Below are 25347 nucleotides of genomic sequence, written 5' to 3' on the forward strand. Positions count from 1 at the left end.
AATTAAGCGTCCAAAATTCCCAAAACAGTCCACTCCTCACGTAACTGCAAAACGAAATTAGAGAACGATTGTTTTTAACGAGGGTAGGGCTACCATTTTCAAAAATTTTAAAAGAACACAATTAAGTTTAAGCCTAGAGTTAACGATATCAGTACGAATGTTCGAAATTTCACAATGTATGACAATACAAACAGGTACTGATGCAATCAATGAAAGATAACGAAGAAACGACGTGAACAGTAAAATATGCGAATCTAGAACTTTAAATCGGCGCATGATCTTCTACATGTGGTCTCACACAAAGGAAAATTCCTAAGTCGGCTTTTATATGTAAATTGCATCCTACGTACAGTTGGAAATATCTTTAATGAGTGCTGCCCACTCAAAATAAAATCAAATTGGTTGCATACCAAGAACCAGAACAGAAGTTCCAGCAACTGTTACATACCCTATCCCCATCAATTAAGGATCTTACTAAGAGTGTATTATGAAAAATCACACAGAGGCAATCACTCTAAACACGCTTATGATAAAGTAAAAAAGATATACAGGAAGGAGATTCTTGAAACTAAAAAAGGCCAATGGTCATTACATTCTTAATTCCAGTGACAAATGCAAAGCAGTGTGGAATGTAATTAAAACAGAAACTAGGACTACCACAGAAAATTAACCATTCCATTAAGTGCAGAAGAGCTTAATAATTACTTCATAAATGTTGGAAAATTTTCTATGACCAATGAAGTCAAGGCAAGTACTAATCACAGAAATGCAGATAGATTGCCCATTTTATGGAAAGATGGACCTAATGCTGGTTTAGAAACTACCTGGTGTATAACTGTTGGCCCTAAGGAAATAATAGATGTTGTCTCCAAGATGAGCAACTTTAGAACAGAGGATGTCTATGGCCTCTCCAATTTCCTTATAAACCTTATGTTCACAAAAGGAGTATTTCCAGACAGCTTAAAGTTAACCACCATATTGCCTGTGCATAAAAATGGAAACAGAAACGCACCTAAAAACTATAGGCCTATTGCAAAAGTCCCAATAATATCAGAAATTATTGAAAATGTAGTAAAAAACCAATTGAATGATCTTTTTTAAAGTAATAACCTCTTAAACCAGGCTCAGTGTGGGTTTCAAAATGGGCTGTCTACAATTAAGGCCATTCAAAATGTTGTGTTATCTTCTCTACATGGCTTTGAGGATAGACAACATACGTATGCCACTCTGTTAGATGTTAGCAAGTCCTTTGACACTGATTCACATAATATTTTGATAAACAAAATAGGACATTATGTAATAAAAGGCAATGAACTGTCATTTTTGAGCTCATATTTATCTAAAAGAAAACAAAGTGTGATCATAAATCCAAATAAAGAATCTGATTTTCAGAATGTTATGTATGGGGTCCCACAAGGTTCTGTGCTGGGACCGTTTCTGTTTGTTATATATGTAAATGACTTGCCAAATATGGTGCCATGTAAAGTAGTGATGTATGCAGATGACAGGGGGAACTGTTTAAAGCTAAATGATAATAAAACAGAACACATACTTTCCTCCCTCAGGAACCTTGACACTGACCTGCACAAACTCAAGGAAAAGTCAGTGAAATTGTTAGGAATCCATTTTGACAGTAAAAGTTTGTAATAAATTATCAAGATTAATGTACCTGATAAGCAAATTAAAAAGCTGTTTCAATCAAGACCTTCTCCCTATGGCCTATTATGCATTTTTTCAGACACATTCGAACTATGGGATAATACTCTGGGGGAACTCTGCTGGGGCTAAGAATGTCTTCCTGTGGCAGAAGAAAATAGTAAAGTGCATTTTCGGTCTACAAAACACAACTTCCTGCAAATAATACTTCACCAAATACATAATGCTCACTGTTCCCAGCTTTTACACACTGCGAGTTCTTGCCTACGCCAAAGAGAATGCTCTCATGTATGAAACTAGGGCTAATGTCCATACTTATGAAACGAGGAACAGAAATTTGATGAATGTCTCCTGGACTAGAGTATCCAAGGCCAAAAACAATTTTACACACATTGTCAAGGTGTTCCTGAATAAAATACCACAAAGTATTAAGGAACTGCCCCATAATAAATTTAAAATGGTGGTGGAATCATGGCTAAAAAGAAAGACTTTCTATAATGTTCAGGAATTTTTGTGTAATGCTATAAAAGATTTAACTGTAATGTGAACTAAATTATGTATATTATAAACTGGGTAATATAAAAGTGTAAATTGAAATTTATGTAAGTTTAATATGTAAAATTGTATTCTGTTGCCCACAAAGAAATAACTTATGCTAGTATAAATTAAAATTTATGTAAGTTATATGTAACATTATATTCTGTTGTCCACAACGAAATAACTTGTACTTGACGATGTCTTATGCAACATCAATGTTGTCTTCAGACAAGTAGAAGGAATTGATTGATTGATTGATTAAATGAGTCTATTGCACGGATTTTTCACCTAGCTGATTCTGTGAATGCTTCTATACTGGCATGTCGAAGAAGAAAACTGCAGCATGATTTTATTTCGATCAAAATCTGCACCACCAACAAACCATGTATTCTGTCTTCTACCTGTTGCAGCTAATTATTGTAATTGTAGAGGACTGCAATCATTAACTTTATGTAGAGGTCGTATGACAGGATATTATCATTAATTATCATTTTATATGGTAATGGTATGGACTACCTTAGACAAGTATGACAGGTATCATGATTTTAAACACTTAAAAATGAAGAAAATTTATATAAAAATAAAATGATCTTGTATGTTTAAACAAAAGTACTTAACAGTGATACAGATATGTGATACGGTGGTTGGGAACCAACAAGAAGTCTGATTGACAGCAGATATTTAAAACAAAATTGAGAACCACGAATATCTTGGGAAAAAGAATATATGCGCCAGAGAACAGAAAGAGATTGAGACTTAAATGTGGGAAGCAGCAGATACCGCAGCATCCCCAGTTGTATATTTTAATCATCTTACACTTTTTAATGTTAACTTTGTGTAGTGATAGCGTGTAATTACAAAGGTACTGGTGCTCGGTAAGGAGTGGATTATTTGGTAACGGATGAAACTAATTTCATTCATTCATAAACATACTATTTTATTTTTTTACACATTTTGTTTCAGAACTCTGAGGACTAAGTCGTAAATAGTATTAATAATCTTGAAGTATGGTAGGTAGTTACTCATCTAATCTAAGCACTTAGAAATATGCTGTCACGTTAGCGCCACGGTGTATTTCTCATGATCGTTACCGAGTCGTTTGTCATTCGGCTTGTATTTCTCAAAACACTTCTTTGCTTCATCGCAGTTAATCTCTGCCTGTGATGTAGATCTGTGGGCAGTGAATCGCCGGGTGATTGTCGAAAACTTAGTAAAAGATTCATAAATTCAAATTTTTTTATATCTCTAAAACCCAAATATTTCTGTCTGGCAGTTCATAATTAAATCACGAAAATGGCGAGTGTGTCCTATCAGATTGCGAATTTATTGGAGAAGGTAAGTGTATAAACGGCTGAAGTAAATGTTCATCAGGTTTGTGTTTTTACTAGCTTGGCTTGCAACAAACTAGCGACAGGTTTCCTGATTTTTGGCAGTCGTATTCAGAATAAAGATAAAAATGAATTGCTTTATCATGTTGTGGTTTGTGTCTCCAGCAAGGGCAGATTCTTTTTACATTTTGACAGTTTTTGTTATGTTTAGTTTCACGTTTCAGATATACGTCTTGCGAAGTATGTTTCATGGGATATTGCACATTCAGACTTTGGTTTGGAACATACATTGTTTTTATTTTATTAATGGATGTAGGAAGCAGGTATTTGCATAAAATTTCACTTAGTGTTCACCCGATTTGTGCAACATGTGTGTTAGTGTTGTATCTCTACCAAACTTTAGTGTTGGGGAAGTGAATCAAGGTATTTAACATGCAAGTAAGGAAAATAAGAAAGAACTCAACTTTCAGCGTTCTGATTAAAGCAACCCGTTGTAATGAGTTACTCATTTTTCGAAGGAATGTTGTTGACTTAAGTTATGTCATTGTTTGATTTATGTTTAACTCTGCACTAAATGTATTTCTCAGATTTAATATACTATGTTTGGATATGTGCCTGAGACATTTTGTATGATGTTGTACAGGAGCTATTTATTTATGTGTAGGCCTACTGACGTTTCGGGCAAGTTGCTGTTAATGGGACCATTTAAAACTCTTCAGATTATAGATGTGTACATTGAGCAATTTCAGTGTGAAACCGGAATAAATTCCACCATAATGGTAGGCTGTTATTCTGATGTTAGTGGAGATTTTTTGTCCACTTGTACAGAGTGACATGTATATAATTAAGCTCAATTAACTTACTACTTTTTATTAGGTTGTGGTATTTGGACAACATGAGTTCATGTGTAAATAAATGTTGAGTTTAATAGTGATATTTACAAGATACCAATTTTTGTTGCCCCATGTTGTCAGTGTTCCTTTTTTGTTCGAAATAGCCTATGTTTGTACTATGATTAGCAGTCCCCAGTAGCCGAGTACATAGCAGAACAGTGAATGGTGCTGTGCAGGGTATGCCTGCTCCATCACTGTTTATTTCTAACAGAGTTTAATTTTCTTAGACCCTAGCACAATGTTGAGGTTCTGTAACAGGTTACTTACACCTGTACCCTGCTGCATTCTTACAAGGGAACCTCCCCATCGCACCCCCTCAGATGTAGTTATAAGTCGACACAGTGGATAGGCCTTGAAAAACTGAACACAGATCAATCGAGAAAACAGGAAGAAGTTGTGTGGAACCGTGAAAAAAATTAGTAATATATACAAACTCAGTAGTCCATGCCCAAGATAGGTAACATCAAGAGGGTTGTAAGCTCAGGAGCGCCGTGGTTAGCGTGAGTAGCTGCAGAATGGGAGGTCCTTGGTTCAAGTCTTCTCTCGACTCAAAATTTTACTTTCTTTATTTTCGCAAAGTTATGGTCTGTCCGTTCGTTCATTGACGTCACTGTTCACTGTAATAAGTTTAGTGTCTGTGTTTTGCGACCACACCGCAAAACTGTGCGATTAGTAGACGAAAGGACGTGCCTCTGCAATGGGAACTGAAAACATTTGATCGCAAGGTCATAGGACAACCGATTCCTCCACGGGAAAACCCGTCTGATATATTCTATACGACACTGGTGACGGCATGTGCGTCACATGACAGGAATATGTTGTCGACCCACCTAACTTGTACACTTAGCGAATGGGTAAAAAGATTCTTCTACCTTGCCCGATTTAAGTTTTCTTGTGGATGTGATAATCACTGCCAAAAAAGTGATGAAAACATAAGAGTTTGTCACATAAACTGAAAATAAAAAATTAAACTTTTCACTTGAGGGAAGACTTGAACCTAGGACCTCTCGTTCCGTAGCTGCTCTCGCTAACCACGGGACCATGGCGCTCCTTGACTCCCAGTATACTTGATGTTGCCTATCTTCGCATGGACTACTCGGTTCATATATTTTGCTTATTTTTTTCATAGTTCCACACAACTTCTTCCTGTTTTCTCAATTGATCTGTGTTCAGTTTTTCAAGGCCTACCCACTGTGCCAACTTATAACTAAATCTGAGGGGGGTGCGATGGGGAGGTTCCCTTGTTAGAGCGCAAAAAGTTTCCTGTATTTTCACAGCAAATTTCTGTGGATATTTTTTGTATGTGTACTCTGAGAACTGTGCCATCCAATACTGCTGTCGACTTCAGTCTTTCTTGGCTAAATCAGGACATTAGCATCATCAGCTAATAGACATTTAGTGAGATTAATATGTTTAAAAAGGCCATTGGGTGTAAAGAAAAAGTAAGACATATAGTGCATAGGTGTATGAACATAAACTAAGGTTTCGGAGGCAATATCCTTGGTTATTGTTCCAGTTTTTGGGCATCAGTATTCAGTTATGTGCGTACGAAGCATGAAAAGATACATCAGTTGGTAGGGTATTTTAAAAGCTTAAAAGAACAGAGCTTTTGTACGTCCAGTGTACAACTCTTGTTACCAAATCTGCTGTTTTCCAATAGTTTTGTGACACAACAACCAGTTCAGGTAATCAAATGATTTGGCTTTGAAAATAGCTTGTTCTGTTTATGACATTGTTCATTTAGAATAAAATTACGCTGTCGCACTTTTCAACAAAATCTGAAATAAATAAAGTTTATTGCAATTACAAGCTTATATCTATCGTTACACTACATATCAGTCTTTTATGGTAATTATATTTTTGCATTGAGATTTGGTGACTTTGCTAACTCACAAGCAAATTGTCACAGTCCAGCCAAACCTAGGTCTTGGGACATGTTACAGGTCAGTCTGTCAGAATAACTTTTATTGACTAAACTCACATTCCATCCTAACATAGTCCTCAGGCTACACTACAGGTCAGTCAAATAGCGAACTAATATAAAAATCATTAACGAACCTTAAAATTTATAATAACCATATCAGTAAAAAATATTCTGATATCCTTAATCTTGGAAACAAATGTAATCAATTCATATCTTATGCTGGAAGAAATCATTGGCAACTCTCATTGGCTACTGTACACTATCCACCCCAACTGGCTGACCAACATCAACGCATTGCCAACATCAGCACATGCTGCAAGAGCTGCTTATACCATAAGTACATTCCAGTGACTGCTGCTTACTACTACAAGAAATAAATTTTCAATAATGTTTATTTCCAGATGACGTCAAGTGATAAAGATTTCAGGTTTATGGCTACAAATGACCTTATGACGGAACTTCAGAAAGATAGTATTAAGTTAGATGATGATTCAGAAAGAAAAGTTGTAAAAATGCTGCTTCGTTTACTAGAAGATAAAAATGGAGAAGTTCAAAATTTGGCAGTGAAGTGGTGAGAATATATGCCTTCTTTGTTTCTGTAATTTTTATATAATGTGAAGTAAATATTTATGTTTCTTTTTTATTTTTACTATTAGCTTGGGACCATTAGTAAACAAAGTGAAAGAATATCAAGTGGAGACAATAGTAGATGCCCTGTGTGGGAACATGGTCTCTGATAAAGAACAACTTAGAGATATTTCCAGTATAGGCCTAAAGACAGTTATCAGTGAATTGCCTTTGGCCTCAAGTGCACTAGCCACGAATGTTTGTAAACGTATAACGGGGCGTCTCAGTAGTGCCATAGAAAAGGTGAGTACTTTGGTTCGTGTGCTCTAAATTTTTATTTTAGCTCTTAAAGTTGCAATTACATATATTTTTATTGCTTGACAGGCGAGCTTATAAGTACATTGTGTAATTTTTAACAGATATAATTTTTTTGCATTGTTTACATTTCCTTGTGGACCATCCTTATGCACTGGGATCCTCTAATCGTCTTAAAAGATAACTTTACATTTGATGAGAGTTTTATTGTGCTGAATTGAGGACAGGGTGGGAGTTCAGCAGGTGCGAAGAAGTCAACTATTTCCTGAAACTGTTTGCACTGCTTTGGACATGGGTTGCTGAAGTAGTAACTGTTAAATGTCTTGTCAATGACATGGTCATCAAAGACTGGGCATACTGTAATGTGGTGAAGTGATCTAGACAAACCACTGAAAACTTAAATCATGATTTTTGGACGGGAAATCTCCATTACAACAATGAAACCAATAAAAGTCTAGAGTGAGGCCAGTAACATATTTACATGTTTCGTGCTGCAGTGTTGTCAGCACTTGCCATGAGATACAATGGAGATGGAAGTGGCTGTGTCAGCTGCTGTTTCTAAGCAGCCAATGAGGGAGAAAGAGGCAGATAATGTGTTCTGTAGCAAGAGACAGAGGAATTTTATCAAATGCATGTCATATCATAGTTGTTGGCTTTGCCAGCTTACAACCAAATTGTCAACTTCTAACCAAGCCTAGACCTCGGGCCATGCCACAGATCATTGTGTCACCACAAGGTTCAGAGGCAAAATTTATTACTATTTTATATATCACTGGTTTTGCCAACTGTCAACCAAATTATCACTTTTCGGTCTCAATTTTGGCACTAGAAAAACATTGTCTCTTTTCTCCTCTTTTACTGGTTATGTGAAATGATAATACCATTGGCTACATGAAACTGATGCATTGTCATCCTATGCATGGGAGAGAAATAAGACTGTGAATGCTGTGGTCCCCAATCTAGACTTTAGCCATGAAGTCTCCTTGGCTCCTTTCTTGGCATGGTAACTTGACTGCATTGTGGGGTGGCTCATGTGAAGGTTACAAAAGTTTTTAGATGAACTTCTGAGAAAGAAGCAGAAAAGTGACCTGCTGCCTTTAGTGAGAATGAACTTGGTTGTGTAACTAGGTACAGTCAGGATTAACTTGAAAATGATAAACATTGTTAGCTGACAATGGAAGTGTGCTGTTAACAAAATTAAATTTATTGGTGATGAGAAACAGTGACAGTGCAGGCAGAAAGGGTGACGGAATGTGCAAGTAGAAGGTTAAATCTGAGCAAGTGGGTGTTGTGCAAATTATAATCGATGGGAAATGATGCTAAGATGAGTGGATTTAAAGTAATTACTACAAAGAAAAAGTAGTGAGAATGAATTTGACCATTTGGATAAATGTATTACTTGGCATCAACTTTTACAACATAATGAATGATACAAGGAAATAGGCCTAGTAACTTTACTGAGACATTTTGCTTATATGACGCAGAACTTCAAAGTTAGCAAAGAAATTCAGACAAGAGAAGGATGTGGGGATGGGAATCGGAGAATGGACTGAATCGTGATCTTTTTTAAGGTACCATCTATAAGTATTAAAGCTTTTCAGCCTGATGGGCTTTTGGTCAAGACGTCAATGAGAGAAATTTACTTACCATCCAGTAAAAGACTACAGTTTGCAAAGCAGTGTAGTAGTACCATGTGTAGAGTCCCAAGGGTTAGGTACTGCTGTAAAGATTTTTTTCTTTTTTTTTTTTCTTTTCAGTCTCCATGTATTGTTGAACAGCTTTTTTTTTTTATAACAGCTGATAATTACCTTTATTACACTGGGTACAGAGTGGACGTGGAGAAAAGAAATAGAATTTTCGTGTTTAATGTGCAGCAGGTACATTCAGATTCATTTATTATGTTAAAATTCATAATTTTGAGAGTGGAAATCATTACAGAAACATTGGTAACATACTTTGTTCTTGCGCGCGCGTGCACACACACTCTTTGTGCGCAAAGAAAAGAGAGGGTGGCAAATTAAATGAAGTTTTTACAAACATATTAGCTATAAGAATTAAAATGAGCAGTGGTTTATTTAGATAAGTATGGATTCTGTGGATAAATGCTGGCAAAGTGATAGTGTCTAAAGAATATTATCAATTGAAAGGACAAGTCTGATTGTACTATGCAGGGTATTTATGTGCAGACTTTCAGCTTGTGGCGATGTTCCACTTGCAAGAATACTGGAGTGTATGGTGCTACTACCTGTCCTTCCTGTTTCTCAAGTGTAAACACAAAATTGCAACCATCCTCGCCAAATATTCAGTTTGGTTTGTCAGGTAATAAGGGTGATACTGTTCCCTGTGTGCATGCTTAAGCTCGCTTATTTGTGTGGGCGCGCATGCCTGCTGCTTTGTCTGTATGGATGAGTGCACTTACTTGGTCCAATTTTGTGGCTGACAATGATAACCAATTTTCAGAAGGAAGACGTGTCTGTTCAGCTGGAAGCTTTGGACATATTGGCTGATCTGCTTTCAAGATTTGGTGGCCTGTTGCTCAGTTTTCATACCACAATACTTACTGCATTGATACCACAGTTGTCGTCACCTCGCCAGGCTGTCAGAAAAAGGTATAGTTCCTTCCTTAGCCTACTTCAGTATTTGATGGTTGTTGGAGTCCAATCACCTGTGCAGGAGTAATTTTACCCGAGTGTTCAACTCTTGTTATAATATGAAAAAGTTAAAATAAAAAAGTGAATTAGTGCTGTTATAAATATTTTGCTTCCTGATTGAAACTATGTCATATAGAACTCAATTACTTCAAACATTTCACCAACATTTGTCATACCTTAGAACATACACCTAGAATTATAATTAATACACAGTAATTTGCAACAAGGAGATAACAGTTCATCGTACATGACATTTACATTTAATGGAAGGGAATAATTAATGAAAATGCATTAGTATTATTAAGTTAAACATTATGATCAGTAATATTGGCATGATATCATTATGAAATGAGCTAATTGTATGTGAGATAGATAGGGTTTCGGGTGGCATTACATAAAAAACTTGTGAATATGATATTAACATGTCACATAATTTGTACTTTAAGCAGCAGTGTACATAAACTGGTATCTGTAGTATGAATTGTCTGCAAATTGAAGTGAGTTACAGAAAAGTTAAGAACAGATTATGTCAGTGAATAAAGATATGTATTTGCTGTCAGTATTAGTAAGATTATGTGGGTTTTGTCTGTGGTTCTGTCAAGTATCTACTTCTGTAATCAATCTATAGGTTTTAGTGCCATTTTGTAGCATATGATGTGTTTGCTAGTTTACTCAGCCAATTGTAACTTTTGCAGCCTTTTTATATTATTAATTAGTCAAGATATTTTAGTCTGGGTTGTGCTTTATTCTTTCCTCCTAATGCCCCTTCAAAAATTGTCTTTACCAGTCATACATGACTTACAAGGAGAGTGTGTAAGACGGAGATCACCAGTTATGGCTTAAACTGTCTAAGTAGAAGCAGGCAGCTGCCCATTTAAAGTTCCTAGAATATTCCATCTGTGTGGACCATAGGAAAAGGTAAAACACACTCCAAAGATTTTAGAGTAGTGTGTAATGGATTTTCGAGGAACAATAGTTAACCTTGTGAGTCCCAACAAAATGGAAAAAAAAATCACAATTTTAAAAGTTTTCATATAATTGTGTACTGTCATAGTAAGCAATGAACACAATAAGAAATTGGCAAAAAGTAAACAATAGATTGTTGTAAGGAGGTGGTTGCTGCACCCTGGAATATAATTGTAAATTTTTTTCAGAAAATCAATCTTTGTTGTAATAAGCAACAGATACAAGAAAAAACGAAGGAAAAAAAGCAGTTGGTTCAAGGAGGAGGTTTCACTTTGGAAACATTGGAACATCCATATTTCAGCCATTCATCATTTCTTGTGATAAAATTGAGAGAAAATCAGAAATTTTTCTAAATAAAATCCTACTTCTCAAAATTTCCAAGAAGTAACAATGCCTAAAACATATTATCCTCCTAAATAACAAGCAAAAATGAGCCTAAAGTTTTATGATATTTGTATCAAAACTCCATTCTGTCTCAGTGATTTCATTTTGATAGTACTTGTAAAAGGAGACGTACAAACTCAAATCTAATCCATAACACTCTCATTGACAACTGCACCCAGTTATGTAAAATAACTTTTTAAATGAATTAATTAACCACAAGCAAATTGAATATATTAATTTTACTTATACAGACTGAACTGTTTAAAGATACAGTGAAACCTGATTTTACACTTTTCAAGGGACCTTAAAAAAAAGTTGTAAAATGTAAAACGGGGAAAATAGAATTTTAAGCATTGAAAGTTACATGTAGTATCCCCCCTTGCATTTTCTTAGATAATTTACAATGTATGTACATAATAGTCATCAAAATACTCGCCAGGGATTTGTTTATTGTTTACATTTAGCTGTGATGTAACTGGAATTGCTAACTTTCTGGGAAGTAGAAATGCTTAACTTAATTTCATCCATCATAACTGATGTTTTTGGAAAGTCTGCAACTGGTCAGTTACTATTTAAATAATGAAACATTGCAAGATGATGTGACTTACCATACGAAAGCGCTGGCAGGTCGATAGAAACACAGACAGACACATACATACACACACAATTCAAGCTTTCGCAACAAACTGTTGCCTCATCAGGAAAGAGGGAAGGAGAGGGAAAGACGAAAGGAAGTGAGTTACAAGGGAGAGGGTAAGGAGCCATTCCAATCCCGGGAGCGGAAAGACTTACCTTAGGGGGAAAAAAGGACAGACACAAGCAGACATCACACATCTGCTTGTGTCTGTATATGTGTGGATGGATGTGTGTGCGCGCGCGCACACACACACACACACACACACACACACACACACACACACACACAATCCATCCACACATATACAGACACAAGCAGCACTATGAAAGGGTTGGGGAAGGGGGATCAGTGACACCAGCTTGGCTGAGAACAATGAACGCAGGGAGGGGAGTAGTTTGTGCACAGCAAATTTCATTGTGCTGCCAGCCATGGGAATGTATAATGTGTACGTTGGTGTTTTATGAACATCTGCTTCTTCAAACTGCAGATTGCCTGAATACATTTGTATTCTGAATCGAATTGAGTTTAAAATTAGACAAATACTTGACAAAAGCTGAAATTTCTGCAAGAGATGCTAAAAGTCTAGACTGGGGCCAGTGGCATACTTCTGTATGTCATGCAGCAGTGTTGTTGACACTAGGGCTGGCGATAAAATATTGGTATATTGATATTTCTTCCAAAAAATAGTGAGACTTTATCAGCAATGTTTTTGGCCAAGATATGTCAGTATCAAAATGCCAATCTTGAGTGTCAATATTCTTATTTTGTATTATATTTTTTTCGCAGGTTTTGTTAAATGTTTGAAATGGTTCTTTTGAAATTGTAGTCGAACATAATTCTGCTTCTCTTTGACTGTGCGAAGCAAGTATAAGTGGCGCATAGTAATAGTAGTAGTAGTAGTAGTAGTAGTAGTAGTAAGGTTGCACTGTGTGGCAGGGGGGGAGGGGGAGGGATAGAATAACAAAATTTCTGATGTGAAGAAATAGCACACATTGCAATGAAAAACAATTTTTAATGCAACTAGTGTGTTGCTTTTTCACATCAACATTCTTCAAAAAATGATAAAAAAATCTAAATGACAACATTGGTCTTTGCAGTGGGTGGTGTGAGGGGAAACGCTAATGTACTCTGCGCTTGGTGCTACCAACAGAAACTGCAGTGTCTAACTTAATTACACCATTTTTTAGACAACTGCTGCTAGGACGCTGGTGTTGGCAGAAATGAAAAAAACATGAAGTCAATATGAAGTGTTAGGGACAAATCAGATATGCGACAAAACCAAACAGCGGACCCATCAGACACCTTTTATTGTGCCACTTACGTGCAACTACCATTGTTAGCAAAGTGCTCATTGCCAAGTGTGAATGTGCATCATTTTCCTTTTAGTTTCGTGTGTGTGTGTGTGTGTGTGTGGGGGGGGGGGGGGGAGAGATAGGCAGGTTGCTAACTTGTTGACATACAGAATGTCTAATAATAAATTTAAATAAATCAATACTTAAATATATGGCTCTAAAACTGGCATTATATTTACAATGTGCAGGCAATATTTTTATAGACCAGAACATCGATGTTTTTTTGTCGCTATATTGATACTTTTTTTTATATATTAAGTGCCGATAATGACATTTTTTAAATACTGATATATCATATTTTCAATATTTTTAAAAATATCAGCAGTCCCAGATGACACTCGACGTCAGATATGATGGGAATGATAGGGTGTGTGCCATCTGCTGGTTTACATAAGCAGTGGGAGTGGCATGAAGACGATATCTTTGGAAGCAGGAGATTCTGTAACATTCTCACGTCAGTGTAGAAGCAAAATCCGCAATGTTTTCAGAAAAAAACAGCCGTGTTCTTGGTTTGCACAGTAACCACAACCTCAGAAATCGCATCATACTCAGAAGAAGTAGGCAAATGTATGTGACAACAAAGATATAAGTTTCAAAGCCGTCCTGTTAGGATGGTGACAATTGTGATTAAAAGCGGTGGTACCACATGTGACAGTAGCCGAAATAGGCAGTGCAGATAAGAATTAATTCTTTTTATTTATTTTACTTCTCCTTGTGTTATCAAAATGTAAACATTGAATAAATTGCAGCCCATTCTTCCCTCCAGAGCTGCATTTCCTTCCCTGTGCCTCTCCATGTCCGTCCTTGCTCTTCCCCCTCCTTCCCCTCTCCTGGTGTTCTTACTTCCATTAATATGGCTATCCACCTGATTTCCTGTATTCCTTGTGGTTTTGTTCCCCTTTCCTTTACTCTTTCATTTTTCCTTTTAGGCATTTTTGGTCACTTTGTGGGTTTTGTGCTCCACTTTTTAAATTTTAGCTCTTAGTGTGAGCCATTTGGGGAAGAACTCCCTCCTTAGCATCTACAGTGTGGATTTCTCCCCCCTCTTCCTACCCTGCTGTAGCCCCCCTCCATCTCTCTAGGTCACCAGCACAAGTAAACCGTCCATGTCGTGGAACTGTTATGTACTGATTTGGCTGAGCCCCTTCTAATACAGGTATCATTGAATGCTGCTTCTTGACTCTGTGGCCTTCCCTTCCCTGGTTACACCCTGGAAGGAGGGCCATGGTTGCCGGCTTGGGATGAAACACTTTCTCTGCTACCTGGTCCATTCTTGGATGGGCAGGGACACATCCCCCTCTTCCTACCCTGCTGTAGCCCCCCTCCATCTCTCTAGGTCACCAGCACAAGTAAACCGTCCATGTCGTGGAACTGTTATGTACTGATTTGGCTGAGCCCCTTCTAATACAGGTATCATTGAATGCTGCTTCTTGACTCTGTGGCCTTCCCTTCCCTGGTTACACCCTGGAAGGAGGGCCATGGTTGCCGGCTTGGGATGAAACACTTTCTCTGCTACCTGGTCCATTCTTGGATGGGCAGGGACACATCCCTCTCTTCCTACCCTGCTGTAGCCCCCCTCCATCTCTCTAGGTCACCAGCACAAGTAAACCGTCCATGTCGTGGAACTGTTATGTACTGATTTGGCTGAGCCCCTTCTAATACAGGTATCATTGAATGCTGCTTCTTGACTCTGTGGCCTTCCCTTCCCTGGTTACACCCTGGAAGGAGAGCCATGGTTGCCGGCTTGGGATGAAACACTTTCTCTGCTACCTGGTCCATTCTTGGATGGGCAGGGACACATTCACCGCCACAAAGCTTTTATGTTTTTTGGAAAATATCAAAGACCAGTTTGGTGAAGTGCAGTCTCTGAGTAAGACACAATCGGGTTCCCTGTTGATCAGAACTAGTTTTGCTGCCCAATCTGCAGATCTCTGTGCTTGTGATCATCATCTTAGTGACATCCTGATGTCTGTTACATCTCAGCAGTGTTTGAATATGATCCATGGGGTCATTTTTCATAGAGACCTCATCCTTCAAACTAATGAGGAACTCTGGGCCAATCTGGAGCAACAGGAAGTTTATTCTGTTTGGCGTGTGCAGAAAGTTTGTAAGGACAACAGTTCAATACCGGTGCCATCATTCTAGCTTTTGAGGGAGATAGCCTCGCAGAGGTAGTCAAGGTTATGTGTTACCGGTTTGATGTGAAGCCATATGTCTCACCACCCATGAGGTGCTTTTGGTGCTTGCATTTTGGGGATGTATGTACCTGATGTACAGTAGACCCTCTTTGTGGTGACTGGACACCCACTTCATGAGGGGAGCCCCTGTGTTCCTTCACCCGTGTGTGACTGATTTCTTCCTGTGTCGATGACTTCTACTTTTGCCCCCATTTCGTACTTTCCCCTCCTCCCTCTTCTTTAACCCAATCCTGTTCCCCTGTCCTCTCACACTCCCCTTTGGTGCCCACGCACTCCCCTCCGGGTGCTGCTCCTCCTCCCTGGCCGAAGAAGTGCCCCCTTCTTTGGTGCCTGCCAGTGATGGGGCTTTCTCCCGGGATACCTCTCCCCGGTGCCTCTCAGGCTGGAGACCTTCTACTACAACTCAGCCACATATCACAGTCCGTTTGTCCCAATGTCATCTGCTCTCTATCAGTTCCGGATCTTGCAGAAGCCTACTCTTCCTCTGTGCCCTGCCCTCCTCGACTGGAGGAGGAGGAGGAGGAGGAGAAGAAACATAAGTAGTCAAAGGACAAGATCACCCTCCTCCTCCTCCAGTGCCCCCGGAGGTGTCATCTCCACCCTTCGCAACCTGAGTGTGACATCTTCTTTACGGATGTCACCCCATTGTTGTTGGTGACGGATGGTGACCCGGCAGAGTGATTGGTTCCAACCTGTTTGCCTCCCATTTGGATACCTGCTCCTTGATTATTCAGTGGACCTATAATGGGTACTACTATCACCTCTGAGAGGTGCAATACCTAATTATCTTTTATGCAGCAGCTTGTCATTCTTCAGAAATCTCATTTCACTTATGCTCACTCACCATCTGTTTTTGGGGGTTTTTGGGGGGCCCTTTGATGGCTTCTGGTGGTGTCTGCAGGTTGGTCCATACAGATATTGTTGGTACGTGGATCTCACTTTGTACCCAATTGGAAGTGGTTGCTGTTCGGTCCACTTGACTCTGCCATCACGGTTTGCAGTCTCTTATCTCCCTCCTGAGAGCTCACTTGCATCTGCTGCCCTAACTGCCGTCCTTCAGCAACTCCTCCATCCCTCCATCCCTTCATCCTCACCGAGCGGGGTGGCGCAGTGGTTAGACACTGGACTCGCATTCGGGAGGACGACGGTTCAATCCCGCGTCCGGCCATCCTGATTTCGGTTTTCTGTGATTTCCCTAAATCACTCCAGGCAACTGCCGGGATGGTTCCTCTGAAGGGGCACGGCCGACTTCCTTCCCAATCCTTCCCGAATCCGATGAGACCAATGACCACGCTGTCTGGTCTGCTTCCCCAAACCAACCAACCAACCTTCATCCTCCTTGAAGATTTTAATACTCATCACGCCTTTTGGGGCTGTGCTTCTTCAGCTATTTGGGGGCTCCTCATTGACCAATTTCTTGCCATGACCTGTACCTTCTGAATGATGGTTCCCTACTCATTTTAGTGCTGCATAAGGCACCTTTTCTGCCATTGATCTTTCACTTTCTTCTCCTTTCCTTTTGACCGATTCCTGTTGATTCTCTCATTCCCATCCTGCCTCTCGCTGACCAGGTTGCAGGTTGTTTTGCTGGGCTTTCCACGATGCTGATTGGCCTTTATGTACCTCCCACGTCGTGTTTTCACCTTTGTCAAGTTGTGTTGATGGACTACTGTGATCTGTCCGATAAGTTAATCCATGCTGCTGGCATTGCCATTCCCTGCTTGATGGGCCCTGTTCACTGTCAGCCAGTTCTATGGTGGGGCATGGGCATTGCCACCACTATTTGTGATCGTCATTGCACCTTGCAACATCTTAAAATGGCACACTTCATCTTAGTCAGTCTTATTACCTTCCAACATTTTTGAACAAAAGCCTGTTACTTAATAAAACAGAGCAAATGGGTATGTTGGGAACGCTTTGTCTTCTCTCTAGGTTCTTCTGTTCCTTCATCATTTGTATGGGCTACACTCTGCAACCTCGAAGGTTGTCAGTGGCAGTCTTTCATTGCTGACCTTGCTCTTCCAGGTGGCCTTTGTATAGATCCATCAGTTCCTCCAGAACACCTTGCGACCCATTTCGCAATGGCATGAGTCAGCCTCATATCCAGCTGCCCTCCTCCTCTGGAAATGGCAGGCTGAAGCTTCCCGCCTATGTTCTTCCCAGTCTCATGATACGTCATCCTCCAGTGGAATTGCGGCGGTTTTTTCCACCGCCTGGCTGAGCTACAGCAACTGTTGAGCTTTACACCTGCTTTCTGTTCCCAGCAATACGGACCCCTGCCCTCCGTGGCTATAAGGTATACTACAGTAACTGTAGCGACTATAATTGAGTGTCAGGTGTTTATGTCCTGAACTCCGTCTGTAGTGAAACTGTGCCCCTGTAAACCTATCTGGAAGCTGTGGCCGTCAGAATAAGGATGACACAGGAAATAACTGTCTGCAATGTATATCTTCCTCCAGATGGTGCAGTATCCCTGAATGTATTAACTGCACTTACTGATCAACTCCCCAAACCTTTCCTACGTTTTGGAGCTTTTAATGCCCATAACCCCTTTTGGGGTGGCACCTTGCATACTGGCCGAGGCAGAGATGTCGAAACTTTACTGTTTCAGCTCGACCTCTGCCTCTTACATACTGGGGCCGCCACACATTTCAGTGTGGCTCATGGTAGTTACTTGGCCATTGATTTATCAATTTACAGCTCAGGACTTCTCCCATCTATTTGCTGGAGAGCACATGATGACCTGTGTGGTAGTGACAACTTCCCTATCTTCCTGTAACTGCCCTGGCGTTAAACCCATGGACACCTGCCGAGATGGGCTTTAAACAAGGTGCACTGGGAAACTTTCACCTCTGCTGTCACCGTTGAATCTCTCTCAAACGGTAACATGGATGTGGTGATTGAGCAGATGACTACAACAATCATTTCTGTGGCAGAAAACACAATCCCTCACTCTTTGGGTACCCCCGGCAAAAGGCAGCTCTTGGTGGTCGCCGGAAGTCGCTGAAGCAATTAAGGAGCATCGGCGATCTCTACAGCTGCGCCCTTCCATGGAGCACCTCATAGCCTTTAAACGGCTCCTTGCCCGTGGTCACCAACTAATCAAACGACAGAAGCAGGAGTGTTCGAAGAGATGTCTCGACCATTAGGTGGCATATGTCACCTTCTCAAGTCTGGGCAAAGCTCACGTGTGCTTTCAGGTACCAGAACCCAACAGGTGTTCCCGGTGTTACATAAATCGCGTGTTACCTACTGACGCACACACTTGTTCATTACACGCCACAGTGAATCCTATAATTCCCCATTTACTGACATGGAGCACATCAGTGTCCTTGCAGATTGCCCTGACACAGCTCCTGGGCCAGATCGGATCCACAGTCAGATGATCAAACATCCCTCATCTGACTACAAGTGCGGTGGGGTCTTTCCATCGAAGTGACGGGAGAGCACCATCATTCCGATGCTCAAACCCGGCAAAAACCTGCTTGATTTGGATGGCTATTGGCCCATCAGCCTCACCAACGTTCTTTGTGAGCTGCTAGAATGTATGGTGTGTCGGCGGTTTCATTGGATCCTGGAGTCACATGGCCTACTGGCTCCATATCAGGGTGGTTTGTGCCAGGGTCACTCAACCACTGATAATCTTGTGTCCCTCGAGTCTGCCATCCGAGCAGCCTTTTCCAGACGCCAACCTTAATAGCCATTAACGGTCTAGCAGCAGCTGTAGGGCTGTCCGTCTCATCTTCTCTGTATGCAGATGACTTCTGCATTTCGTACTGCTCCACCAGTACTGGTGTTGCTGAGCGGCTCCTACAGGGAGCCATCCACAAGACGCAGTCATGGGCTCTAGCCCACTGTTTCCAGTTTTCAGCCACAAAGTCGTGTGTTATGCACTTCTGTTGGCGTTGTACCGTTCATCCAGAACCAGAACTTTACTTTAATGACAATCCATTGACTGTAGTGGAGACATGTCAATTCTTAGGATTGGTTTTCGATGCCTGATTGACTTGGCTTCCTCGCCTTCATCAGCTTAAGCGGAACATCTGCTCTCCACTACCTGAGCAACACCAGTTGGGATGCAAATCGCTCTACGCTGCTGCAGCTCTACAGAGGCCTTGTTCAATCCTGCCGTGACTATGGGAGTCTGGTTTATGGTTTGACGGCTATTGCTTTTACTCGTCCCAGTGCACCACTGTGGCATTTGCGTAGTGACAGGGGCTTTTAGGATGAGTCTGGTGACCAGCATCCTTGTGGAGGCCAGAGTCCCTCCATTGCAGGTTAGGCGTGCTCAACTGCTGGCCAATTACGTTGCACGTGTTCGTAGTTCTCCTGCGCATCCGAATCACCGTTTCCTTTTCCCACCCACAGTGGTTCATCTCCGCATCAGTGGCCCAGGTCAGGACTTCCAATTGCAGTTTGTATCCAATCCCTTCTTTCTGAACTGGAGTCCTTGGCTTTACCACCTATGCTTGAGGTCCATTCACATACACCTCCATGGTGCGCACGTAGGCCGCAGCTTCGCCTGGACCTTTCACATGGCCCTAAGGACTCAGTTAACCGCACAGCTGTCTGCTGCCACTTCCTCTCGATTCTTGATATGTACCGAGGCTAGGAAGTGGTTTACACCGATGGCTCAATGGCTGATGGTCACATCGGCTTCGCGTATGTCTGTGGACGACGTATTGAACAGCATTCCTCGCCCAATGGCTGCAGTGTTTTCACTGCCGAGCTATTGGCTGTATCTCGTGCTCTTGAGCACATCCGTTCATGCCCTGGGGAGTCATTTCTTCTGTGTACTGACTCCTTGAGCAACCTATAAGCTATCGACCAGTGCGACCATCATCATCCTTTGGTAACGACCATCCAGGAGACCATCAATGCCCTGGAACAGTCCAGTCATTCAGTGGTGTTTGTCTGGACCCCAGGCCACGTCGGAATCCCAGACAATGAACTTGCTGACAGGCTGGCCAAACAAGCTAGGTGAAAATCGCTTATGGAGATCAGCTTCTCTGCAACTGACCTGCTTTCAGTACTACGCCGCAAGGTTTTGTGGGTTTGGGAGACGAAATGGCATAACCTCAGCATGCACGAGAAACTGCGTGCTATTAAGGAGACTACGAATGTGTGGCAGTCCTCCTTGCAGGCCTCTCGCGGGGACTCTGTGGTTCTCTGCAGGCCACGCTTGGGTGACACACGGCTACCTCCTGTGCCGTGGTGACACACCTCAGTGTCAGTGCGGCACCCGGCTGACAGTGGCCCATATCTTGGTGAGCTGTCCTCCTTTGTCCACCCTGTGTCGGACTCTTCAGTTACTGAACTCGTTGCCATTAATTTTACCTGACAACACCTCATCAGCTATTTTAGTTTTATGTTTTATACGTGACTGTGGGTTTTATCATTCTATATAAGTTTTAATGCATATCCTTTGTCACTTTGTGTCCTCCACTCTAATGCTTTTAGGATGGGTGTTTTAATGCGTCACAGAGTGGCTGGCTTTTCCTTTTTATTCTCGTGGTCAGCCAGCCACTGTCATCTGCCCTCTTGCTTTTATCCCTTCTACCTATTTCTTGCTTCTCTCTGTGGTTTTCTTTTCCTGTTGTGTCCGTGCTAGTGTTGGTTGTCCTTCTGTCAATCTTCTGGTTCTTCGTTTCTCCTGTTACTGTGCTGTACATCTCCTTTCTTTTCTTCTTCCCCTTGTGTAATTATTTTACTGGGAACAAGGTACCAGTGACCTCGCAGTTTATTCGCTTCCCTTCCTCTTTTAAACAAACCAACCAACCTTATGCTTCATGAGTGGGGCCTTTGGGGCCCCTAAAGATTTTTATTCCCACCAGTTATTCGGAGTCCATGTTGGCACTTTTCTCAGATCTCTGCTGACCCAGAAGAACGGCATTCCACAGAGTTCCGTATTAAGTGTACTTTTTCTAATAGCTGTTAACGCAATCCCCAGGGCCCCAGGGGGTTTACCATTCTTTGGCAGGTTCTTGTTTGGCTACCACGGGGCCCCAACTTTCGCAGCATCTTTTCCCTTCCATGCTGTATGTCTGTCTTCTAGCAATTCTTTCTCTTCTCCCTTGGGGAACATGTCTGGGATGTTTTTGGAAAAGTGTTCTGCTCATTCAGTAGCCGATATCAGAACAGTCTATTCACTGTTTTTTGTTCCTTTTTTCTTTCTTCATTCCCCTTCTCCTACTCTTCCTGTGCCTAGGCGCCCATTTTTCTTCTTCTTCTTCTTCTTCTTCTTCTTCTTCTTCCTCCTCCTCCTCCCTGTGCTCTCCTGAAGGCCAGCCCACGTATTTGATGTGTAAGAGGTGACTAGGTAACACACAATTCCCAGCCCCAGGTTGACAGGTAGGGTTCGCACGTACCTCCTGGTACAGGCCGGGCCCAGGGAGGGGTGATTGCCTGAGATGCTACCTTCCCAAATTGCCGATTGCTCCCTCTTTCAGGTGTTTTTATCTCATTTTGTTCTAGATTGTTCATTGAATTTGTTCGTGGCAGACGTCTGATGACGCCTGTTCAGTTTGATCATTGATTCGTTCACTCAGTTTTTTTGTTACAGAGGGTAGCTAAACCCTCTGACCGAACACGCTGAGCTACCATGCTGGCTAAGTGTTTGGCAGGTGTGACATGAGTTGTGAACAATCACCTAAGGTGGGCATGCCTCTTCCTGAGAGCAGTCCCCACTTTGAAGGAGCATGCTATCAGAGATGCTGGCAATCATGGGGGATTTTCTCGCAATGAGCCAATCATCTTCACAGTCAACGTCTACCAAATGTAAATGGAAGGAGGCTAATGATTCCAAGACAGTCCCAGCTGCACCACGGTTCCTCTTGATTTAATGTACTGAAGACTGTCAGTCCTTTGCTCTGGTAAATCCGTTTATCATTCAGAAAGGAGTTGATGCAATTGCTGACCCTGTGAAATGTTGCTTTTGTTTACAAAATGGCACTTTGCTTTTGTTGACTACTTCTGATTCTCAAGCACAACTATTGCTTGCAGCTTCGCTCCTCCGTGGCTACCTTGTTCGTGTTGAGACCCATTGAATGCTGAATTCTTCCTGTGGTGTTATTTACACGTGGCTGCTCGATGGTCTGACCAAGGCAGGAATCCAAATGTACGTCACTGATCAGGGTGTCATTGCAGTTCATCATGTGATGAAAATAGTGGATGCATCCTTAGTGCAAACACACATTGATTTTCTCACTTTTGATAGAGTGGTGCTTCCATCAAAGATAAAAGCAGGCTCTGAAATTATCACAGTCAGGCTGTACATTCTGAGCCCGATGTGGTGCTACCAGTGTCGTCATCACAACCACACTCGAATGTCCTGTTGACACACGGCCAAATGTGGTAGGGATGCTCACGAGAGCAATGCCTGCCTCCTCCTCCCTGCTGTATCAACTGCAATGGCGACATGCTGCCTTCTCCTGAGATTGTTCTGTGTATGTCGAAGAGCGGGCTGTCCTGGAGATCTGGGCGAAGGAAAAAGTACCTTACCTGGTTGCTCGCAAGTGTTGGCCAGCCACAAACCCTGTGTTCTACCAACTGGCACTTACAGTACTAGTCTTGCTACGTCTTGCTCCATGAAGGACATGGCCACACAGACATGTGACCTCAAATTCAGCACCATGGTTGTAAAATCGCCCAGTGTCATGGTAGCAGCAACTTCTCCTCCTCCAGCTATGCAACAAGCCATAAAACTTCCGCCTCGCAGGGCGAAGTAATCCGGCAGGCTGGAAAGGACAAAGAATACTCATTCGAACACTTCCTATGTCCCTCTAGCCAACAGACATCAGAGTCTTCCTCTGCCAACCTTAAAGGCTCCAAGAAGTCAATTAAAGAAAAATGGTCTTCTCCTTTGCCAACTTGGCGATCCTCTTTGATGGTGTTGCCACGTGATATTCTTGCCCAGCCGACCTTCGTGTCACTGGTTTTTCTGTCGTGGACTCCATGGACCAACAGAGGGAGACTGCCGATGCCTCTGTAGATCTCGTGGAGTAGGATCCTTCAGCCTCTGCATCCTGTAGCAGTGAGTCTTCATCTGCTGGAGGACTGGTATCCTCCATACTCTCTACACGTGGAGCTTTCGTTGCTGCCTGCACAGTTTCCTTCAGGAATTATTAAAAGACCAACTTTTCATCCTGTATGGTAAGTATCCCCTGACTCGCAGTTCTGGGTGACTTTCCCAAAACCTATCCCTTTTCCTAGACCTTTCCAGTCCTTTTCCTTCACCCTTCACCCTTCTTCCTTCCCCTTCAACCGTTCTGCCTGAAGGAGAAGCCACTGGCTTCGAAAGCCTGACAATCACAACAGTCTTTTATGTATTTCTTCTGCCGCTGCTTGATGAGTAGATTTTTGTCTATACAATTAAATAATTATGTTAGTACTATAATAAGCTAGGTCTCAGTTTGTGTGTGTGTGTGTGTGTGTGTGTAAAAACTGGACAATTTTTTAAAAATAAATTTCATGGCATAGTTGTATTGTTTGATAAACAATTTTAATTCTTATTGATGCGAATGCCACACAGTGGTTATTTTGTGCTTATATCTGTACCATGTGACTTGGGTGTTAGCCATATGAAAAAATATTACACTTGGAGTATCACTGAGAGAAATGAGATTTGTAATTTGCTTCATATTTACTGGATGCAGCATCTTGTAAGATTTTGGCTCCTCCATTAACAAGTATTTAAATGTTGTTAGATAAGACATTGTTCATTGTGTAAATTTAATGAGAGTGGGCCAAAAGCATTGCTAGCCTTGACTGCTTGCTATTTTTTCAGAACAATTGTTGCCTTGAGTCATCTAGTGATGTCGTGCAACCATCAGATCTATGGGAAGCTTATAAATGTCTTGTTGGATGGGTTAACAAGAAATGTTAATTCTTCTACAACACGTACATACATTCAGTGTATAGCAGCAATCTGGTATGTTTGTGTGAAATATTTCTTTTTGTGTGCATAATTAAGTTCCAGTATGATATGTGAGTAATTCTTATTTGTGTGATTTAGCCGACAGGCTGGACACAGATTTGGGGAACACATTGAGAGAGTAGTGCCTCTCATAGTACAGTATAGCAAAGAAGATGATGATGAATTGAGAGAATATTGCTTGCAAGCCTTTGAAGCATTTGTCCATCGATGTCCTAAAGAAATAACTCCACACATCAATACTGTAAGTGTAATTCAGATTGTTCATGTTCAGAAGTGCTACTACAGTGGTGTAAGCAACACTGTGATTTTTTTTTTTGCCAATATGGAGATATTTAAAATAACACACACACACACACACACACACACACACACACACACACACACACAACCTACCTTGGTGACATGCTGACCCTTAAAGAAATATGAAATTAAGATCTCCCTTACCAAAAGGTTGAACTGAACATCACAGTACTTTACCAGACATAGCTGTATCATAAATTTTATATCCTTGTGTACGTCAGAGCCATGTTCCAATTTATCCAGCTGGTTAGGGGAACCTTCAGTTTAATCTGGACTCCGAGCCCTGCTATAACTTGACATTTTTCACATACGCAAAGCATTCACTAAGGCAAAAAAAAGTCAAAGGAGTGATTAGTGGCAGAAAAATCCTGGAACTGACATTAATAAAATTTTGAAATTTGTGTATATTAAGAGATTTATTACTCAATAATCAGCAGAAATATGTTTGAAATGTTGATAGTGCTCACCTGCACCAGTGATGACAGACAATAGTTTAATCTGATGACTGTCAACTTATTGTGTGGCTGTTTAAAAAGGGATATTGTGCATTGGGAAAAGAGTGGCTGTGGCAGGTTTCATAGCTATATACAACTGCTTAGTGCTTCTAGTTTCCCACCATCCAGGACATGGCTTTGCCGAAAGTATTACAACCTTTCCCTGGCACAGTGATGTATAAATACTGAAATTTCAGGTTAAATCCTGAT

General features: G+C 41.2%; 1 protein-coding gene across 1 annotated transcript in view; it reads left to right on the forward strand.

The window, feature by feature from the left end:
* The first annotated feature begins 3339 nt into the window (after nt 1-3339).
* Nucleotides 3340-25347, forward strand: part of LOC126456966 (cullin-associated NEDD8-dissociated protein 1) — a 158835-nt gene continuing 136827 nt past the window's right edge. The window contains exons 1-6 of the mRNA XM_050092903.1: nt 3340-3528; nt 6740-6909; nt 6995-7208; nt 9681-9829; nt 24194-24337; nt 24422-24584. Of these exons, the coding sequence (XP_049948860.1) occupies nt 3487-3528; nt 6740-6909; nt 6995-7208; nt 9681-9829; nt 24194-24337; nt 24422-24584 (882 nt within the window). The 5' untranslated portion in view covers nt 3340-3486. The remainder of the gene's footprint in view (nt 3529-6739; nt 6910-6994; nt 7209-9680; nt 9830-24193; nt 24338-24421; nt 24585-25347) is intronic.

Source organism: Schistocerca serialis, chromosome 2, assembly GCF_023864345.2.
Source record: "Schistocerca serialis cubense isolate TAMUIC-IGC-003099 chromosome 2, iqSchSeri2.2, whole genome shotgun sequence".
Lineage (NCBI taxonomy): Eukaryota > Metazoa > Arthropoda > Insecta > Orthoptera > Acrididae > Schistocerca > Schistocerca serialis.